The sequence below is a fragment of the Melopsittacus undulatus genome, chromosome Z, assembly GCF_012275295.1.
Source record: "Melopsittacus undulatus isolate bMelUnd1 chromosome Z, bMelUnd1.mat.Z, whole genome shotgun sequence".
NCBI lineage: Eukaryota > Metazoa > Chordata > Aves > Psittaciformes > Psittaculidae > Melopsittacus > Melopsittacus undulatus.
In genome coordinates, this window is record NC_047557.1 from 15,769,480 (window position 1) to 15,787,717 (window position 18,238).

The 18,238-nt window shown below is 38.5% G+C and overlaps 1 protein-coding gene across 1 annotated transcript; it reads right to left on the bottom strand.

Annotated features, from left to right (window-relative positions):
• Nucleotides 1-2,458: 2,458 nt before the first annotated feature.
• TMEM267 (transmembrane protein 267) lies at nt 2,459-17,104 on the bottom strand. Its single transcript, XM_031051670.2, has 4 exons — nt 17,001-17,104; nt 14,095-14,242; nt 12,078-12,465; nt 2,459-4,626 (listed from the first exon to the last, which is right to left on the bottom strand). Exons 3-4 carry the CDS (start codon nt 12,399-12,401, stop codon nt 4,291-4,293), a joined length of 660 nt encoding a protein of 219 aa, XP_030907530.1. The 5' UTR covers nt 12,402-12,465; nt 14,095-14,242; nt 17,001-17,104; the 3' UTR covers nt 2,459-4,290.
• Between the last annotated feature and the right edge of the window lie 1,134 nt (nt 17,105-18,238).

The window sequence follows — 18,238 nt, forward strand, 5'->3', positions numbered from 1 at the left end:
CATAGACATGCAAGATGCATGAAGCAAGATGCAAGAGCACGTTGAATTGCTTTTACATGAGGGAGAAAATGATAAATAACGTGCGTACATTTTCATGGTATAAAGTTGTAAGTGCATTTGTTTGGCTTATTTATGTTTGATGTATAAGGAATACAGAACATTCACCCACAATATGCTTGTAAATCACTCAAAACTTTCACATTAACAAAACATGTCTAAAAAAAGGGAAGATCTATCTCTCCAAGGACTAATGAAAGAAAAATTACTTGTGTTAAAAGGTTTTGGAGTATTCTATATCAAAACTCTCCAAACCCCAAACATGCTTCCTTGGTAGGACCAGGAAAATTAGTGCCTATTATACACAGTTACATGAATAAAAATACATAATGCTTTTGTTGAAAATAGATTGATAAAGCCTTATTATTTGAATCTTACATTATTCATTTATCCCAGAAAAACTTCAGGCTTTTAGAGCAGGCATCACAAAGCTTGTTTCTAAATTGTTGGCAGTAATACGTAAAAAGAAGTTGGTTTTGTTTGACTATCAGCAATTTAAACTGAAACATAAAAGTGAAACCAGCAGCATTAATAACCTTGTAAATTCCTTGTGCCAATGTTACATCTGCTATCTTTCGTTTCATTTCTTTACCCAGTTCCTGTACCAATACTCACAACTACCAGCTTTTTTGGCTCACCTGTAAGACTGTTGGGAAGCAGTGAACAGCAGATCAAGGAAACCACCACACACCAGTCCAGGAGCCCTTAGCGTGACACAATTTTTAAGGGAAAGACTGACAAAGATCAAAGTAAGACTGAGTTCCCTTGGCAATGTGAGGAAAACTTCAGCGACATTAGTATAATTCCTTGGACAAAGGAATTGTTTCTGTGGTGGACGTGGCAACAGCATACAGCCCGACTTGCTCTATCACCCTTACAACAGTTTCAGTATACAAATCCATTTTCACACAGATTGTTCCCCTATATTTACTAATACAAATGTTTTCAGTCAATTAGTTTTGATTAAACAAATCTGTTTCTACAAGCTGCTTAGAAATCTACTTAACATTTCAAACAAAAAGAATGCAGTATAATTTCTTTTCTCATTTTCAACATTCTGAAGTTTTCTTAACACTGCACTGAAATGTTTTTGCTAACTAGTTGCATACCTGGGTTTCCTAGTCATTGAGACAAATATTCCTCTTTATTCTAGGTAAATTCGATATAAAATTAGGTTAAGCAATGGAAGATGATTATATGAACATAGAAAGATCAGTGTGTGAGATATGTAAGTACAAGTACCATTTATCTTTAATAGTGGGTCTATGTCATATGTAATAGAAAACAGTTCTACAATATAGAATTCAGTGTAGAGGCCACGAAATGTGGAAATTTTTAAGAAATAACTGAAGTAACCAATTTATTATTTTGAAGAAAAGCCTTATTATTGTGTTGGGCTTTTTTAATGGATGCAAAGTGTATTTTAAACCAACAGTCCTTCCTTTGTTTCAGTGCAAGGTCTGCCTGTAGCAGGGAAACAAAACCTAGATCGTGGATTCCGAATTACTGGTTGAACAAAGCCCATGCTGTACAACACCTGTAATATAAAATTTATTCTGTCCTGAATAAATTTACAGAATTGACAGAATACAGATTGGCTCCATTAAACAGAAATGCACTCTTCTGATGCATTTCATTTAGCTTCATACTTATAGTAGCTGATGGAATAAAAATATATGTGTTTAAAATTAACTATGAACTAACAATTCCTTTAGACTGAATTCTAACGCCTTCCCTCCCTCATTCTGGAGCTTTATTTCCATTAGCAAAAGAAATGTTCTTCTAGTAATAAACTAATACCAATGGCCTGGCTGTTAAGATTATTTCCATTTAATGCAAACTTCCTTGAAGCGCGGCACCAATTACGAATAATTCACTCATCAATAACCAATTAAAGGCACATGATGCAATATACTTCCCTGTAGAATAAAGTGGTACCAGGAGTCAAGTAAAAAATACAGATTACATTTTAAATATAAACTGGTAAGAAATGTGTTTACTCTTTCTGTTAAGGCCACTGGGGCATTAGGAAAAATTCTGCCTTGTTTCTGGAGGACTGGGGAGAAGAAACATTCTAACACTTTTCTTTTAAACTTGGCAATTGTTAGTACCTACTTTCCACAATAACAGTCCATTAAAACAGGAAAAAAAGCAGCAAAGTTCTAACAATAAAGGAAACCAACACATTTTCTTAACTTGGTAAGTACCACTTGAAAATACATGGAAAAGTTTAGATTAGCATAGCAAATGAACCACTGAAATAACTATTGTTTTAGTATAATGAATTGTGCACAGAATTATTAACTTGAGCTTTTTAACATTTTTTTGTGTGCAATTCACATGCTTTTTGTGCTTCACATTTACCCTTTACTGTAAAGCATGCAGTAAAAGCACAACTTCATGATGGTTTTAGTGTCTTGGTTTATTTGCCATGGTTTTGCTACATGTGGAAGGTATCAATGCATAGTTGGAAATACCAATGAATTTGAAATGCATATGAAATACTGGTAAGGAATTCTTAGGCAATTAATTCCTAATAGGTAGGTGTATCTCCTAGATGACATGAACTTCGCCATTGTTTTCTAATCTGTGTACCCACAAATTACAGCTTTACATGCAACCTGTCAGTTTACTCTGAAAAGCTGTCAACAGCCTGTGGTAAAGCTGCCTGAATGCCAGGATGTGAGACTGCCATGTAGGTCTTGCAGTGAGAAAAACAATTTAACTGTCACATGTTCTTGCTACCTTCCTTAATATATTTCTAAATGGCATTCACCTGCTGCTGTCTTAGAACTGGTACAAGAACATGACCAGAGAAGTGATATATTGAAACACAGCTGAAAATTATTGTAAAAAAACTCACAAAAATTGCAATATAGAGAATGAAATATGTGTTTTTAAACTACTGAAGATATACCTTAAACATCGCCAGGACAGTACAGTACCATACCAATCTTAAGGACTGCTGGTGAACATAGAGTTACCAAAAATGCTACAGCTACAAACTAAAAATGAGACAATACAATTCCCCACTTTGTTCCTATATGCATTTCCCTTTGCAACAGATCTGCATATTATAAAGCACAAAATTATAGGAGTATTATACTATGAAATAAGAATTCAGAAAATTTGTTTCAAGGATTTAAGTGTTCACTTCTTGCACAAAATATATTCATAACTGGAACTTCATAGCCTATATTTAAAATACAGGTTAGAAGCAAATGCATGAACAATGCTCCACCTCTTCTAAACCATTAAGCCTTTGGATAAAAGACAGTTCCTGCTCTGACAGCTCTAAACCAACACATTTTTGGTTAAGTTTCCCTAAGCATACCTTTCTTACATGAAGAACAGATAGGTCAGAAACTATTTGGAGGGCACATTTCAAAAGGTGAAACACTTTCTGTAATTAGCTTAGTGTGCAGCAGCCAGCCTCTAGTACTTCGCCGCCATAGGTCTCTGGTACTCAATAAGCCAGTCATCCCAGTTAGTATCTTCTGTAACTTTTCTGCACTTCATACTAAGATATATTTACCCACATAAGTGTAGTATGAACACATCACCTTATCTTTACTTTGATAACTTCAGCTCAGCACATGCTAACTTATATATGCTCTTCTATAAACATACACCCTTTTGACCCTGCCCATGGCAGGGGGGTTGGAACTAGATGATCTTGAGGTCCTTTCCAATCCTAACTATTCTATGATTCTATGATTCTATGACTGCAGTTCATCACAAACTGGAATTAAGGTCCTATCTCCTTAATGGACAATGGAGTTCAATGAACAAAAAAATCAGTAGAACAATGATTAACAATTCTCAGCTTGCACACTGTAACCCAGACAAGAGCTATATTTTCACTTTGCGACCTTTTCTGAGAAATTTCTGTAAATGAAAACTGAATAGATCCCAGCACAAATTACTACATTACAAACATGCAACATAGTAACAAGTTTTGTTAGGGAACTTATTTATGATGAAATTGACATTTCCATGTAATAATACTGAATTTTATGGATGACATTGCACTTAATGGAAAATGCTGTTTATGAGGACAGCAGTAAGGTCTGTAAGCAAACTCACATTTTGAGCAATTTTAATTTTCTCATATCTGAATCTTCCTGAATCTTCCCAAATCTCCCTTAAGCTTCTGTTTTACTGTAATAAGTAAATTTGTCTTCACACAGTCCTTAAATATTCAAGCCTTCATAGCCTTTAAGGACTTAATTCTTATACATCAATGCGGATTCCATGTTTTATAGACATTAATTCTCTAGTGCCTGTTAAATACATAATAAATGAACATAGATGAGGTAAAGATGCTGTAATTGCCACATAGAGCCAATATGGCAGAGGAGGAGTTTTTCCAAATGGGCAGATCCAGAGGCCATGACGAATCCCGTCACGGATGTGATGAGAAGTCCAGGATATGAACAACATCCAAGGAAGAAAGCACCATGAATCTTTAAGCCTGAAAAGGTGCATAATAAACTTTAATGTCAGAGCCACAACAGGAATAAGAGTAGAACAGTGAAGAAATGGTCTCCGTGGAAGAGTCAGAGCAGCCTGTAGAAAAGAAAAATATAATTGGCAATAGGTACAATTGTGACAAGAAATGTTTCACAAATGTTTACAGGTGTATTATCAAGTGGCTAAGTGTAAGTGCAAAGAAAAACACACTGTTCCTTTCCACTGAAGTTTACCAAAATTAACATGATTATTTAGACATATGAGAGCTGTTTACTGTGCTGTCTCTCTACGGTATGAATCATGCATCCTATGAAGCATTACCAATGATGAAACAGGGAGGGAGAGGGATGAATTGTGCTATCTGTCAGATAGGCATGTGGAACTTTGTACACACAGAACTTGTACAGTCTGCTACACTGATTACATGTATCTAATTTTGAAATCAAACCAACCATATAATACACTTAAAATATTTAATAAGCTCTACTAGAAATATTTCATATGATTTAATGATTTAAAAAAAACCCACTATATTATACTAGTTAGCATCTGTGAAGCTGTTTCAGTTGAACAGCACCTGAAACAGAACAGTAATTTCCAATACAACAAAAATAATCTAAGTTATATGTATTTTGGTTGCCTTGACACAGTATTCTTTACAGACAGGCAAGAGGCAAGTTCAGAAGCCGACCTCTGAACCACTTGTGACTGGGTTTTTTTTATCAACAAATTGTTTAACACTATTTCAGCTGAAAGCCTGATATTTGGTTTTAATTAAGGCGAATGTCTAACCAGTGAGATTAAACTTAAGTCTTTGAAGAAGTGATAGCTATCAATTTAACTTATATACTTGAGAAAACGTTCCAGATGTACTTAACTAGCAACAGCTAGAACTATCTCCACAAATTCAGGTAGTAAAAAAAAAAAAAAACAAAAAAACCTGTTTCAGTTTTCTAAGCAGCAAATATGTAAATTCTTGCTTCTGTAAGCATAAGAAAAATGATAGCACATTAGTAAAAGATCTGTACAGGTGCTGATGTAATATTAACTGGTTCAATTCAGATACCAGTGAGCATTTGGAAACACTGTAACAGGCACCAGAGACATACTCTTTGTATAGAATGGTTCATCTGATTGTTATTTTGAATACTGCATCTATTGCAGAAAGCAAACAATGCATTACTACAGGACACCAGCCACTAACCTGTCAATACTTCAATTGTTTTAATTGTTGCAGGTTTCAGCTATGGGAAGTGGGACTCTGGAATGGCTTAATCGAGTTTTTATGGTTAATTCAGACAACTGCTTGGAACCATATCTTCGTTGTAAGGAAACTTTGATGTAGCCTTAGCCACAAAACACAGATGAAAACTTGTGGGCCATCTCAGAATATAACAGCCCGTGCTTTAAACTAATGTCGGTGTTAAAAGGCTCACAGAAAGCTTTGCTCTATTAGGTTCCCCCCACATGCGTCTCTGTGACTCTCTCAACCAGATGACAGAATTAAAAAGCTCATAAACTGTCTCAACAATTTTTAACTGCAGTGGGTATGGACTCAGCTCCTTAAAGCTGGTGCAAAGGGTGTATTTTCTACAACTTCGTTTCTGCTTTATACAAGTAGAATTCAAGGATTGAGGCAGAAAAATGTGATGGTGAAAGTATTACCTACCCTACAAAGAGAAGTCATTGTTAGTGTCAGCAAGAGCCTGAAAAGTCCATACCAGCTTAATTTTGAAAAAATCCCATGCTGGATAGTGATACATTTTGGCAGACGTCCTATTGACTAGTCACTATTCCTGCACTTTATAAAAATCCGTGGCAAAGTCTAAATGACTATTTTCCCAATATTTTCCAGCACTCTATGGATGTTAGGTACCAACAGCAACACAATGAGTAAGTAAAATGGAAATGCTAATTACATATGCAATTTATCAGTATCAGTGCCAGCCTTTATTCAGTTTTGGGGAGGTGATGTTTTAATTTGTTTCAAACAAAGTTTAGATGGTAGGGCTGTTCAAAAGCAAAATGAATGTGCAATTTAAGCACAAGACAACTCTATTCTGTAATAGCAGTAGAGTCATTGAGCACCTGAAATGCTGTGCCTAAGTTCTGAAAGAAGAACAGTTTATCTCTTTTCCATCCTTCAGAATCATAGAATAGTTAGGGTTGGAAAGGACCTTAAGATCATCTAGTTCCAACCCCCCTGCCATGGGCAGGGACACCTCACACTAAACCATAGCACCCAGGGCTTCATCCAGCCTGCCCTTGAACACTGCCAGGGATGGAGCATTCACTACCTCCCTGGGCAACCCATTTCAGCACCTCACCACCCTAACAGTAAAGAATTTCTTCCTTATATCCAGTCTAAACCTCTGCTGTTTAAGTTTCAACCCGTTACCCCTTGTCCTATCACTACAGTCCCTAATGAATAGTCCCTCACAAGCATCCCTGTAGGCCCCCTTCAGATACTGGAAGGCTGCAATGAGGTCTCCATGCAGCTTTCTCTTCTCCAGGCTGAACAGCCCCAACTTTCTCAGCCTGTCTTCATATGGGAAGTGCTCCAGTCCCCTGATCATCCTCGTGGCCCTCCTCTGGACTTGTTCTAACAGTTCCATGCCCTTTTTATGTTGAGGACACCAGAACTGCACACAATACTCCAAGTGAGGTCTTACGAGAGCAGAGTAGAGGGGCAGGATCACCTCCTTTGACCTGCTGGTCACACTTCTTTTGATGCAGCCCAGAATACGGTTGGCTTTCTGGTCTACAAGCGCACACTGAAGCTGGCTCATGTTCATTTTCTCATTGACAAACACCCCCAAGTCCTTCTCCGCAGGACTGCCATGAATTTCCTTTTTGCCCAACCTGTAGCTGTGCCTGGGATTGCTCTGACCCAGGTGTAGGACCTTGCACTTGTCATGGTTAAACTTCATGAGGTTGGCATCAGCCCACCTCACAAGCGTGCTGTCCATGTCACTGACAAAGATATTAAACAAGACCGGTCCCAACACCGATCCCTGAAGGACACCACTCGTTACTGGTCTCCAGCCAGACACTGAACTGTTGACCACAACTCTTTGAGTGAGGCCATCCAGCCAGTTCTTTATCCACTGAGTGGTCCAGCTATCAAATTGATGTCTCTCCAATTTAGAGACAAGAATGTTGTGTGGGACAGTGCCGAACACTTTGCACAAGTCCAGGTAGACAACATCAACTGCTCTACCTATGTCCATCAGTTCCATAGCCCCCTCACAGAAGGCCACCAAATTGGCCAGGCAGGATTTCCCCTTAGTGAAGCCATGCTGGCTGTCACCAAGCACCTTGTTGTTTTACATGTGCCCTAGCATGCCTTCCTGGAGAATCTGCTCCAAGATTTTGCGAGGCACAGAGGTGAGACTGACTGGTCTGTAATTATCTAGAGAACATTTACATCTTTGAGTTGACAAGCCCAAGGGACAGACATGTTCTATTTGTCAATATGAGTTGTTACACACTTTCTCCTAACTTGTTTGCCTTTAGAAATTACCAAGGCTTTTTCTGCCTTAAATCTCCCAGAAAAAGATGGTTGTGATTTGGGTAGATTTAGGGGGATGCCTACCACGAGAGAGATCAGGCTGCAGTTGCAAACAGAATTTATTCACAACACAAATTATCTTTTAATTTCTCTTAATGTTCAATGAGGTACAAGATCTTCTCGAAGTTCCTGTTCCTCCAGCCCCTTTTACACATTACCATGAGCAGCTGGAGACTGGAGACAACAATTCCATGGAAGAGAACCCAAGCTAACTCTTTGCTTTACTGCTCAAAGTGACACCACAGAATTTATGTCATAACATGGGCTCCCTCACTCATATTCCATGATATTTCACAAACCTGAAGTCCTTAGTTTTGGGCCCGAACTATAAATTCAATGTTGTATTAATTGTTCATGGGCAAAGCTTATTCTCCATACCAGAAATACCTCCTGCTGGTTTGCTGGTACAATCTTGTTTGCCACTGACTGCATTCTCTACACTTCTAGAAGCTGGTAGTTTAAAGCAGCAAGCTAGAAACTCCTGCACATCTGTTCTACAACGAGTGTTCAGGCTACAATCCTGTGCAACACTGGGAACAGCCCATGATGCTGATGCTGTTCTTGTTTATCAGCAATGCTGAGTATGATGGCAGGCTGCAGAAATGTTCACCTTTAGAGCTAGTCAATGAGAGATTCTTCAAACACAAATTCTTAGATTCTTCTACACTTATGTCCACATAATACACAGTAAAACCTACATGGAATACAAAGAACTACAAATACTAAGTAGTAAAGTCTTTGTAGACTTTATACTTGTTGCAAAAACTAATGTGGGCAAAAGGGCAGATCACATGCTACTTGGTACACAAGTATTTATCAGAGTAAACATATAAATACCACAGGTGACTTTTTAACCTGAATACTGCAGAAAAATAATGATGACTCCATGAAAAGCAGCCCAGCAGCCAAATAATCCAAGAAGCCACCTGTGTCAGCAGGAAATGACTGGAGGAGTGTGAATGTAGCAACTGGAGGTAGATCGCAATACTGCCTACTTAAAAAAAGTAACCCATCATCAGATTTAAGAGTGATTATGAAGAGCTTTATACGTAATTGTGTAATGTGAAAAATACTATTGTTACAAATTAGTATGAGTGGTGTGGTTAATTAGATTCTTAATTTATTAGTTACTTAGGAACGTGTTGCATAAGCAGTAAACATTGTAGTCTCTTAAATCAATTACTCTCAATTCTGCAATCTAAGGAGGAAGAATGGGACTGGTGCTAACAAATACATAGTAAATACGTATTCCACGAAGTAATAAATTATATAGGCAACAGCCTGAAATTACGACACGAGGCTGAAAGTTACGTCATCTAAAGCTGAAGAAAGAAAAATCACGTATTACAATCAAGTCTAGCTAACTGGGCAACAACAGAGCAGTAAAGAGTATGGATATTACATTGTATCACAAGCTAAAAAACCTCTGACTGCAGTGCAGGAAGATTTAAATCCTGTAAGACTTTTTTTTTCTTTTAAAAATGACAGAAATGTTGTATGTATGTGACACTAAAAGCAACTAACCTATGCTATCTGGATCTAAAGAAATCTCACCTAAAACACTGTACACAATTTTGGATGGGTCCCTTTAAAGATAATTTAGGCATAAGGTAATAGAGAGGAGATCAAGAAAAATAGTGAGAGGTTTAGAAAACATAGATCTAGGCCCTCCAGATTTTTTGCAAGCCAGCTAGTCAAGAAGATACTCTTTGAAAAGCATAATGGTTTTGCAGGTTGTAAAAGTAATGCAGTTACTGCTATAACAGTCAAGAGACATATACAGGACATGACTTAAAGATAAACATCCTTTATTAATGCAGTTGATGTTTGGAATGAGGAGTTCATAAGCAAATTGCTATGAAAAAGCCTTTAGGCATCCTGCATTCTCCTCAGTTAAGTAAGTTTGGCTACTAACTTAACTGCTGGCTATTCTCCTACCTTCAACACCCTGTGTTTCTGATTTGAGCAGCACTTTTTGGGAAAGCACAGCAATCAGCTACTTTCTCCAGAGAGGGCATAAAGAATAAGGAAACAAGATCTAGCTGTCACAACAGTACTTTAGGCTGTATATTAGAAAAACAATTGCTAGCTGCTTGGGAACCAAGACAACACAGGAAAAAAAAATGAAGTCATGAAACTGCAGTTATTTACTTTAGGGATACTAGGGATAGGCTATAAAAGTAGTCTCCATTATGGAAAATGTAAGCATATTTAACCTCACCTCACTGAAGGCAGCAGAAACAGGTCACCTTCCAGTTTTTTGACACAATACTCAACTTTATAAACAGACACTGGTGAAGAGTGTCATCTAGTGGTCATAATTAAAAAAAAAAACTGGTAATAACCTCAAAAGCAAGAAAAAAGCAGCAATAAATCTTTAACAATACTTTCTAGTAATTAACTATTCATTACTTCCATTTGCTGATTTTAAAATAAGGAAATATATAAAGAATTATAGATTTAAATTCTATACCAAAATGTTAATATTATAGGACTCCTTAATCAACCAAACTTCCCTTTATATAGTTTTATAATTTTACAGTATTTCCATATGCAAGAAGTACAGAGAAGGGGAGAACTACAGTCTGCCTAAGGAGGAAGAATACCAGGCAATGGCACATGCTGGAGGCTGCCTGGCTAGAAAGCAGTTTTGAGGAAATTCCAAATTGTTAAATGCAAATTGAATATGAGCCAGCAACACAACCTGTAGCAAAGGTGGCCAGTGATATCCTGGGCTGCTTAGGAGTGTTGCTAGCAGGTAGAGGAAAGTGATGCTTCTGTTTATCCTTAGCACTGGTAAGACCACTTCTGGAGAGATGAGTCCAGATGGGCTCCTGACTATGAGATACATAGAACTACTGGCAATTTAGTCCAGTGAAGGGCCACTAAGAGTGTGAAGGGACTGGAGCATCTTGCATATGATGAGAGGTGGGACTCTGCAGCAAGCTCCAGGTGAGCCTACTTCAGCAGCGGGCCTGAGAAGATGACTTTCAGTGGATACTTCCAACTACAACCAAGAGCAAGTTCCTAGCAACAAGCAGAGTGGCAGGGCTGCTGCTGTGGAGGGCATGAGCTAGCTGGGGGCAAAGAATGTCTGCCTAAGGTATGAGATATGGGAGGCACAGAGCTAAGAGAACTGGGGCTGGGGCTGGCACAGACAGAGCTTACAGAAGGTGCCAACATTTTGTAGAGTATACAGATGAAACTGTTGTGGTCAGCAAAATCTGGGCATACATATCGACAACAAGCAAGAAAGACAGGGATACATGTATGTGAATGAGGAAGGATGAACAGGACACACTTAAACCACCAGAGCACTACCAAAAAAAAAAAAAAGCCATAATCTGGTAGTACTCCTATTGAGAAACTTTTGTTACAAGCAGTTCTGCAAGTGGATGATGATCATGTATACTCCTTAACAAGAGAAAATTCTCCTTTTTATGTTTATAAAGAAGTTGACACTTGTTTTTTTTAAATGAACTATATTTAAGGCCAAACTCAAACGGCCTTTTTAACAGTGACAGCTCACATACAGCTTGTTTGTGGAAAACTTAGGCCTGGCTAAAACCAAATGTACTATTCAGTCAGACTGAATGAAACCAAACTGCAGCTCAATTATCTACTTTCCAGATATTTCTACCCCTTATTGTAAGCAGAATAATCCACTTTATACAAAAAGCACACACTGCAGCACTTAACTGTTTAACCTGGATAACAAAGCAATTATGTGATACGCAGAGGATATAATAAACAAGGGCTTTCAGAACTCTTTTTTACAGAGCAAGAAGAACTTAACAGTAGATACAAAATATTTTTAGGGTTTTTAAAATTTTAACAACTGCATCAGATATAATTTCCATATATCTATTAAATGTGTCTAATTGGAACTTTTTTTGCTTAGGATATGGCAGAAGAACAAAAAAAAGTAAACAGTAATGAAGAAAAAAAATACACAACCACTGATCTACTGCCTTACCTTTAATGACAGGGAGCCAGCAAGAATGAAGTGGTCCACATCGATGACAGAGGAGAGGAAGCCAGCCAGAGTGACCTCAGTGAAGTCACTTTTCTTCCTGAGTCCAATCACTATTGCCCAGGACCACATTCCTAGTATACCGTGCACTGCATTATCAGAGAATGCTCGGAGCCAGTCATTTTGCTGAATGAAAGAAAACTGTAGAAGTCTGTCTGCTACAAAGCAGAATACTCCCAAACCTAGACTAGAAATAACTGAAGCTGTGTTGAAAGTCTGGAGAAGAGCATGGGCCTTTTCAGTCTCAGATGCCATGGCAATAAGCATGTCACATCACAAAAAATGTCATCAGGACACACACTGTGCATTGTCCTTTGCATAATCAGTTGTTCTGTAAATGTTAAGAACAGAGAGAAAATTATTAAAGAAAAAAACCTATCATCACAAAGCATTTATCACTACCACAACTGAGCATAAAAAAAAACAGTTCAATGTTTTATTATATATTTCTAGGGATTTTTTTTTCCATTTCAGTTATTGTATTCTATTTTATTGTATTATATGTATTATCACCCAGGCAGTCCTCTCTGAGCAAAGATTTTTTTCTTAGCTTGGAGACTAGCACATAGAATAAGCATTAAGAAAACCAGAAACACCAAAATATCTTTACCATTTATCACAAACTCTAAGACAATAATGATTGAGTCAAGCAGAAGTAACCAAAACTAACTCCTTACAGAGCAAAACTACATATGCTTTTCCTCAGTATGTGCTCCAGCAGCAAACTCTACTGTTACTTTTAGGACTTGTTTATGGTCTGCCACATCACCTTCGTAACAGCTCCTTTTGCAGAAAAAAGAAATAAAATTAACTAATCCCAGACATTTACTTTTCAAAAGTTGACTGTTGTAATTTGAAAATAAAGGCACTGTTATTAGCATTAATAATCACTTACAAGGTTTTTTTAATAATGAATGTTTTTGTAATTGTTACGAAACTCTCTCCTACAAGGTGATTTATTGGGAATTACTGTCCCTAAATAACCATCTGACACCTCAAAAGAAATTCCAAAAATAATTCAAGCTCTTAAAAGACACCCTCACCCCACTCCTAAGAAGCAATTATGAGATACTAGGATTATAAAGACAAACTACTGATTTCTGTGATACCATAAAAAACCCACGCTTTTGAAATAAAAGTGGGAATACACTAAAATGATGTATTCCCAAGCTTTATTATGTTAAACACACAGAATAGAAGTCTTTGAAGGACAGTATCATTTCTGACTTTCCCAACTATTACTCTATTCTGCCTTTTGGTGGAGCGATGGAGACAGACCACAGTTTCAAAGCCTACATCCTATCCAAAACCGTTTTTTCCAAGAGTTTGCTGTTTCTGTGCTATCTCAATAACTCTCCTTCACACAGTACCATTAGGTAAATTTTTATTCTAAATGGGCTTTTACCAGTGTATTAGATTTTCTTTAAAAGTGAAAACTTCTAATAACCATGACACATAATAGTTGAAACCCCAGAAATATAGAATGTGTCTTCCAGATTATGTGCATGCCTGATTATTGTAGAATTACTCACAAAAATATGCATACTGACACTGATCTTTATAGAAAAAAAGCCCACTGATTCACTTATTTATAAGCTTTTAAGGAGAAGAAAGGATTAATAATACATGGATTTTGCTCACAGATGAAAGAAGTAGATTGTGTTTAGTGTCTGTTAACCATGACTGTCATGAAGGAAGATGTGAACATAAAGTATTTCCTGAAACACTGGAACTGCCATTTCTGGTATGTGACTTTACAACACACACAACATTTCTGAATAAATTCTATTTTAAGGAACAAATGGTGAACTCCTCACAAATGTTTCTTCTGTATAAGCATCACATCAAATTGGTTTTTATTTAAAATTACCATAAAACCTGTAATAGGAAGTCAACTTGTGAAGAACTGATGTAGCAGCGTACTTTTAGAAAGCACACCAGTATTCAGAATCCAACTTACTCTGGGACTAAGTGAACGTATTTTTTCCATTGCAGTTGCTTTACTCCAGTAGCAAGCATGGTCTATGCCTCAGCATGGAGCTTCTGTGCTTTTTGAATCCTGTCTGCGCAGTCCAGTGCAGGGAAGACCAAACAGCATTTGTTCCATCCTAAATAAATTGAATCAGGTAATAGTAAGCACTGATACTACACAGAGCTCTTCAAACTCTCTACAAAACATACATAAAATTGAAAAATAGTATAAAATAGAGAAAGATGCAATGTCCTTTTAATGAATTCCTTAACAAATTTAATTGAGCTAAAAGTATCTTCAGCGAGGGCTTAGAAGCTCTGTGAGAAAAGTAGGAAAAGATGACCATAAACCACAAGAAGGGCACAAATTAAAGATGGAACAGGGTAATAATTAAAAGATAATAACCCCCAATGTCATAAAGTCAGAAAAATGCACTCCCAGCCTTCTGTTTTAAGTAACTGCATTTCAAACTATAGAGAGACCTATTTTAACAGATACTTCCTTGTAGCTGTGCACTTGAAAGATTCCCACCTAATGAAACATTTGTGAGTCACATTCAGTTATCTCTTTCTAATTTCATCCTATCATTTAGTGAGCTTGTCTATTCCAAGTGGTGACCTATAAATTCAAGCAGCAACAGAGGTCTGCATCATTTCTATGGTGGACTTACACTGCTTTGCTATCGATATTATTAATGTGCATAAAGTGTGCAGGAAAACTATCACAAGTAACACAAAATGAGTATGATTTGAGAATTATTCTATTGTGAAATAAAAGTAACAATACAAACCGGGAAAACAATATATAATGGGTGTATTTGAGCCAGAATAAAGAACAGGAAGCAAAAATGTGGCTTCAGATTACCCTTAGTCAAGAGCTATGTCCATGGAGTAACTGTTCTTTTTAAGCAGTCTGGTGCTGTCACCTTTCATAGACAAAATGACTGATATCTGTGCAAAAATCAAGTCAAATTCCCAGGTACAATGGCGTAACTATAAATATTCTGTAGATCAAGAGTGAAATCAAGTCTAGAAAAAGCAAAACTCTGTTCAACCAAAATAACCTCTGACACTATAATTTCTAATATAAACCTAGAAAACACATTTTTTATGTGAAAAAAACAATGATTTTCAGGTGGTGTAAATATACCACAATAAAGTGTGATGTTTACATGTATCACAGTAAAACATAAAATACCACAACAAAGTGTAAAACATCACCATGAAGTGTCAGAGGCTTTTCTATCCTATAAATCTGACAAAGCACAGTTGCGGAGCTTACATCTTACATTAGAACAGAAGAGTGGGAAACAGATGTATTACACAGAATGCTTAGAAACCTATGGGTGATCAGTCCAGTTAACATACTGAAAGAGAAATTTAGGTGGGGTTTACATAAAACACATTCACACAACAGCTGACAGAGTTACACTGCTCAGAGTTATGCTTTCTCATGACATTTTTCTATGAGATATATATAGCATTATGCATAATCTCTGCCTATACCCAGAAAATGCAATTTTGCTGATGCATTTAGTTTCACTTACGGAAACTATAAAAATAATTTTAAAAAACACACAGTTAACATTGTAAATTACTGACACAATATTTAGATCAAAGTTGCAAATATGCATTTGAGGAAATAGCTGATACTAAGAAGCCTTCCAACTTATGTTGTAACAGCAAGAGAAAAAAATCAGGTACATGAATACATATAGGAATTTAATGCTTAAAGTTAGTAGAATTATGCACTTTATGAAAGAAGTCAAGATTGCAGCAGTCCCTTATAATTCTATGATCTTCTAAAAAAGCATTATTTGATATCGGATGTTAATTTGTACAAAATGCTGCATAAAGCTGAATTACCAATTAAGACACAAACTCAAACATTTAATGTATTATCTCACGGAAAAGCAGATCTGAGCCTAAAAGGACCTCTGAAGAACCAGTAATGAAAATATTTTGGGGTTAGATAATTATAATGCATTATTGATGCCGGAGGGTGCAAGGGGGCTAAACAGGAAAGAGGACAAAAGCACACAAGAAATCAGTGAGATTTTATCAAATTACTGAGGAAAAAACGAAATTAAAACCACAAGGAAATTCAGAAAAACATATACCACCTACCCCACCCCCACCCCCTGAAAATCTGGATTTAAATAAATAGTTTATTTCAGGGACCACAAGGTGTTTTTCGAAAAGAGATACCAAGACAGCAGAACGCAGACCTCCTTAATGAGTACTCTGGAACTGAGATGTACCTAAAAGAAAACTGTTGAAAGAAATATCCTTAAAGTATTTAGGAATAGAAACAGATCCCAGTATTTTCCAGTAGAAGAAAAAAAACCTCAATCATGTGTCATCCTAAACAAGAAAAAAAGAAGCACGAGCAGTTTATGCATTACCCTCATTAACTGCAACATCATTTGCATCGTAAATAACTAATCTAATTTAAGACTAGAATACAATCAGTAAGTGTAACTAAAGACTGGGACGAAGGAAAGAGAAGAATGCAGCAAGCAGATGTGAAATTACAGCGATCAGCAACAATTTTTACGTCTTGAAAAAAGAGTACGCTTTGCCTCAACACCCACCACCAAAGCCCCTCATCAACCACCTCCTCAGTCATTAAGAAATAAAAATGTGCCGTCATCTTTACCACAAGAAGGGAGCGTGAGGCAGCCTGACAGCTAAGTGACATGCCTGGCTTTAGGCAAAGCACTGCATTCTTATGTGAGGACCCGACCCGTATGTCCGGCCCGGGCGGCGGCGAGCGGCTTTCCGGCTCCGCGGGGCGAGAGGGGCTGCCGCTCGGAGCCGCCGAGTCCGTGTGGGCGGGAAGCCGGTCGCGGCCGCCGCCTGGAGCGAGGCCGTCCCGCTGCCCCTCACACCCACCTCAAGCGCCGCCGCCGCCACCGCTGCCAACAGCCCCCTTCTCCCCATGAGGTGAAGCAGAGCAGCCCCGCTCCGCAGGAGACATGCGTGGCCGCGGAGCAGGCTGGGAGGACGGCTGGGGGAGCGGCTTGTCTCCTGGTCGCCTCGGCCTGCGGTGTGAGGCTGGGTTGTGGGGGAAACGTGCCTGGAAGTGATGAGAAACAGGGTGGGGGGAATCGCAGTGAAGCGCTGGAATTGAAACCAGCAATCCGCTGGAGAAGAAGAAGGCTTTGCAGAGGGTTCTGCACGGGCTGAATCAATGTGCTGTGACCAGTGGTAGGAGGTTCAACAAGACAAAAGTGCATTGTCCTGCACTTGGGTCAGAACAACTCTAGGCAACGCTCCAGGCTTGGGGCAGAGTGGCTGGAAAGCTGCTCATGGAAAAAAACCGGGGGGGTGCTGATTGACGGAGCTGAACTGGATTCAGCTGGTGCCCAGGCAGCCAAGGTGGCCAATAGCATCCTGGCCTGTATCAGCAATAGCGTGGCCAGCAGGGCCAGGGCAGTGATCATCCTTCTGCACTGGGCACTGGTGAGGCTGTGGCTCAAATCCTTTGTTCAGTTCTGGGCCCCTCACTGTAAAAGGGTCATTGAGGTGCTTGAGCGGGTCCAGTGATGGGCAAAGTGCTGGTGAATGGTCTGGAGAAGGAGTCTTATCACTGAGGGAGCTGGGGGGGGGGGGGGGGGTTGATAGTCTGGAGAAGGTTCATGGGGGAACATTACTGCTCTCTAGAATTGTCTGAAAGGACGTAGTAGTGAGGTGGGGCTCAGTCTCTTCTCCCAAGTAACAAGCAATAGGATAAGAGGTAACAGCTTCAAGCTGCACCAGAGGAGGTTTATGTTGGATATTGGGAAAAATATCTTCACAGAGGAGGTGCTAAGGCACTGGAACAGGCTGTCCAGGGCAGTGCGGGAGTCGCTGCCCCTGGAAGTATACACAAACCCTATAGCTGAGGCCCTCAGTGATACAGTTTAGTGGTGGACTTGGCCTGGGTTAATGGTTGGACCTGATGATCTTAAAGGTCTTTTCCAACCTAGCCAACTGTGTGATTCTATACACGTAAATAGGTTTCTTTCTATAATCTTGGCCTTTGTGCTGCTAATCTTCATCTCTGGAGCAGCAGGCTAGTGTGTTTTCACTATACACCACCAGTACAACAGTGCACCACCCAGTAACAGAAAATGCACCAGGAAGCACTG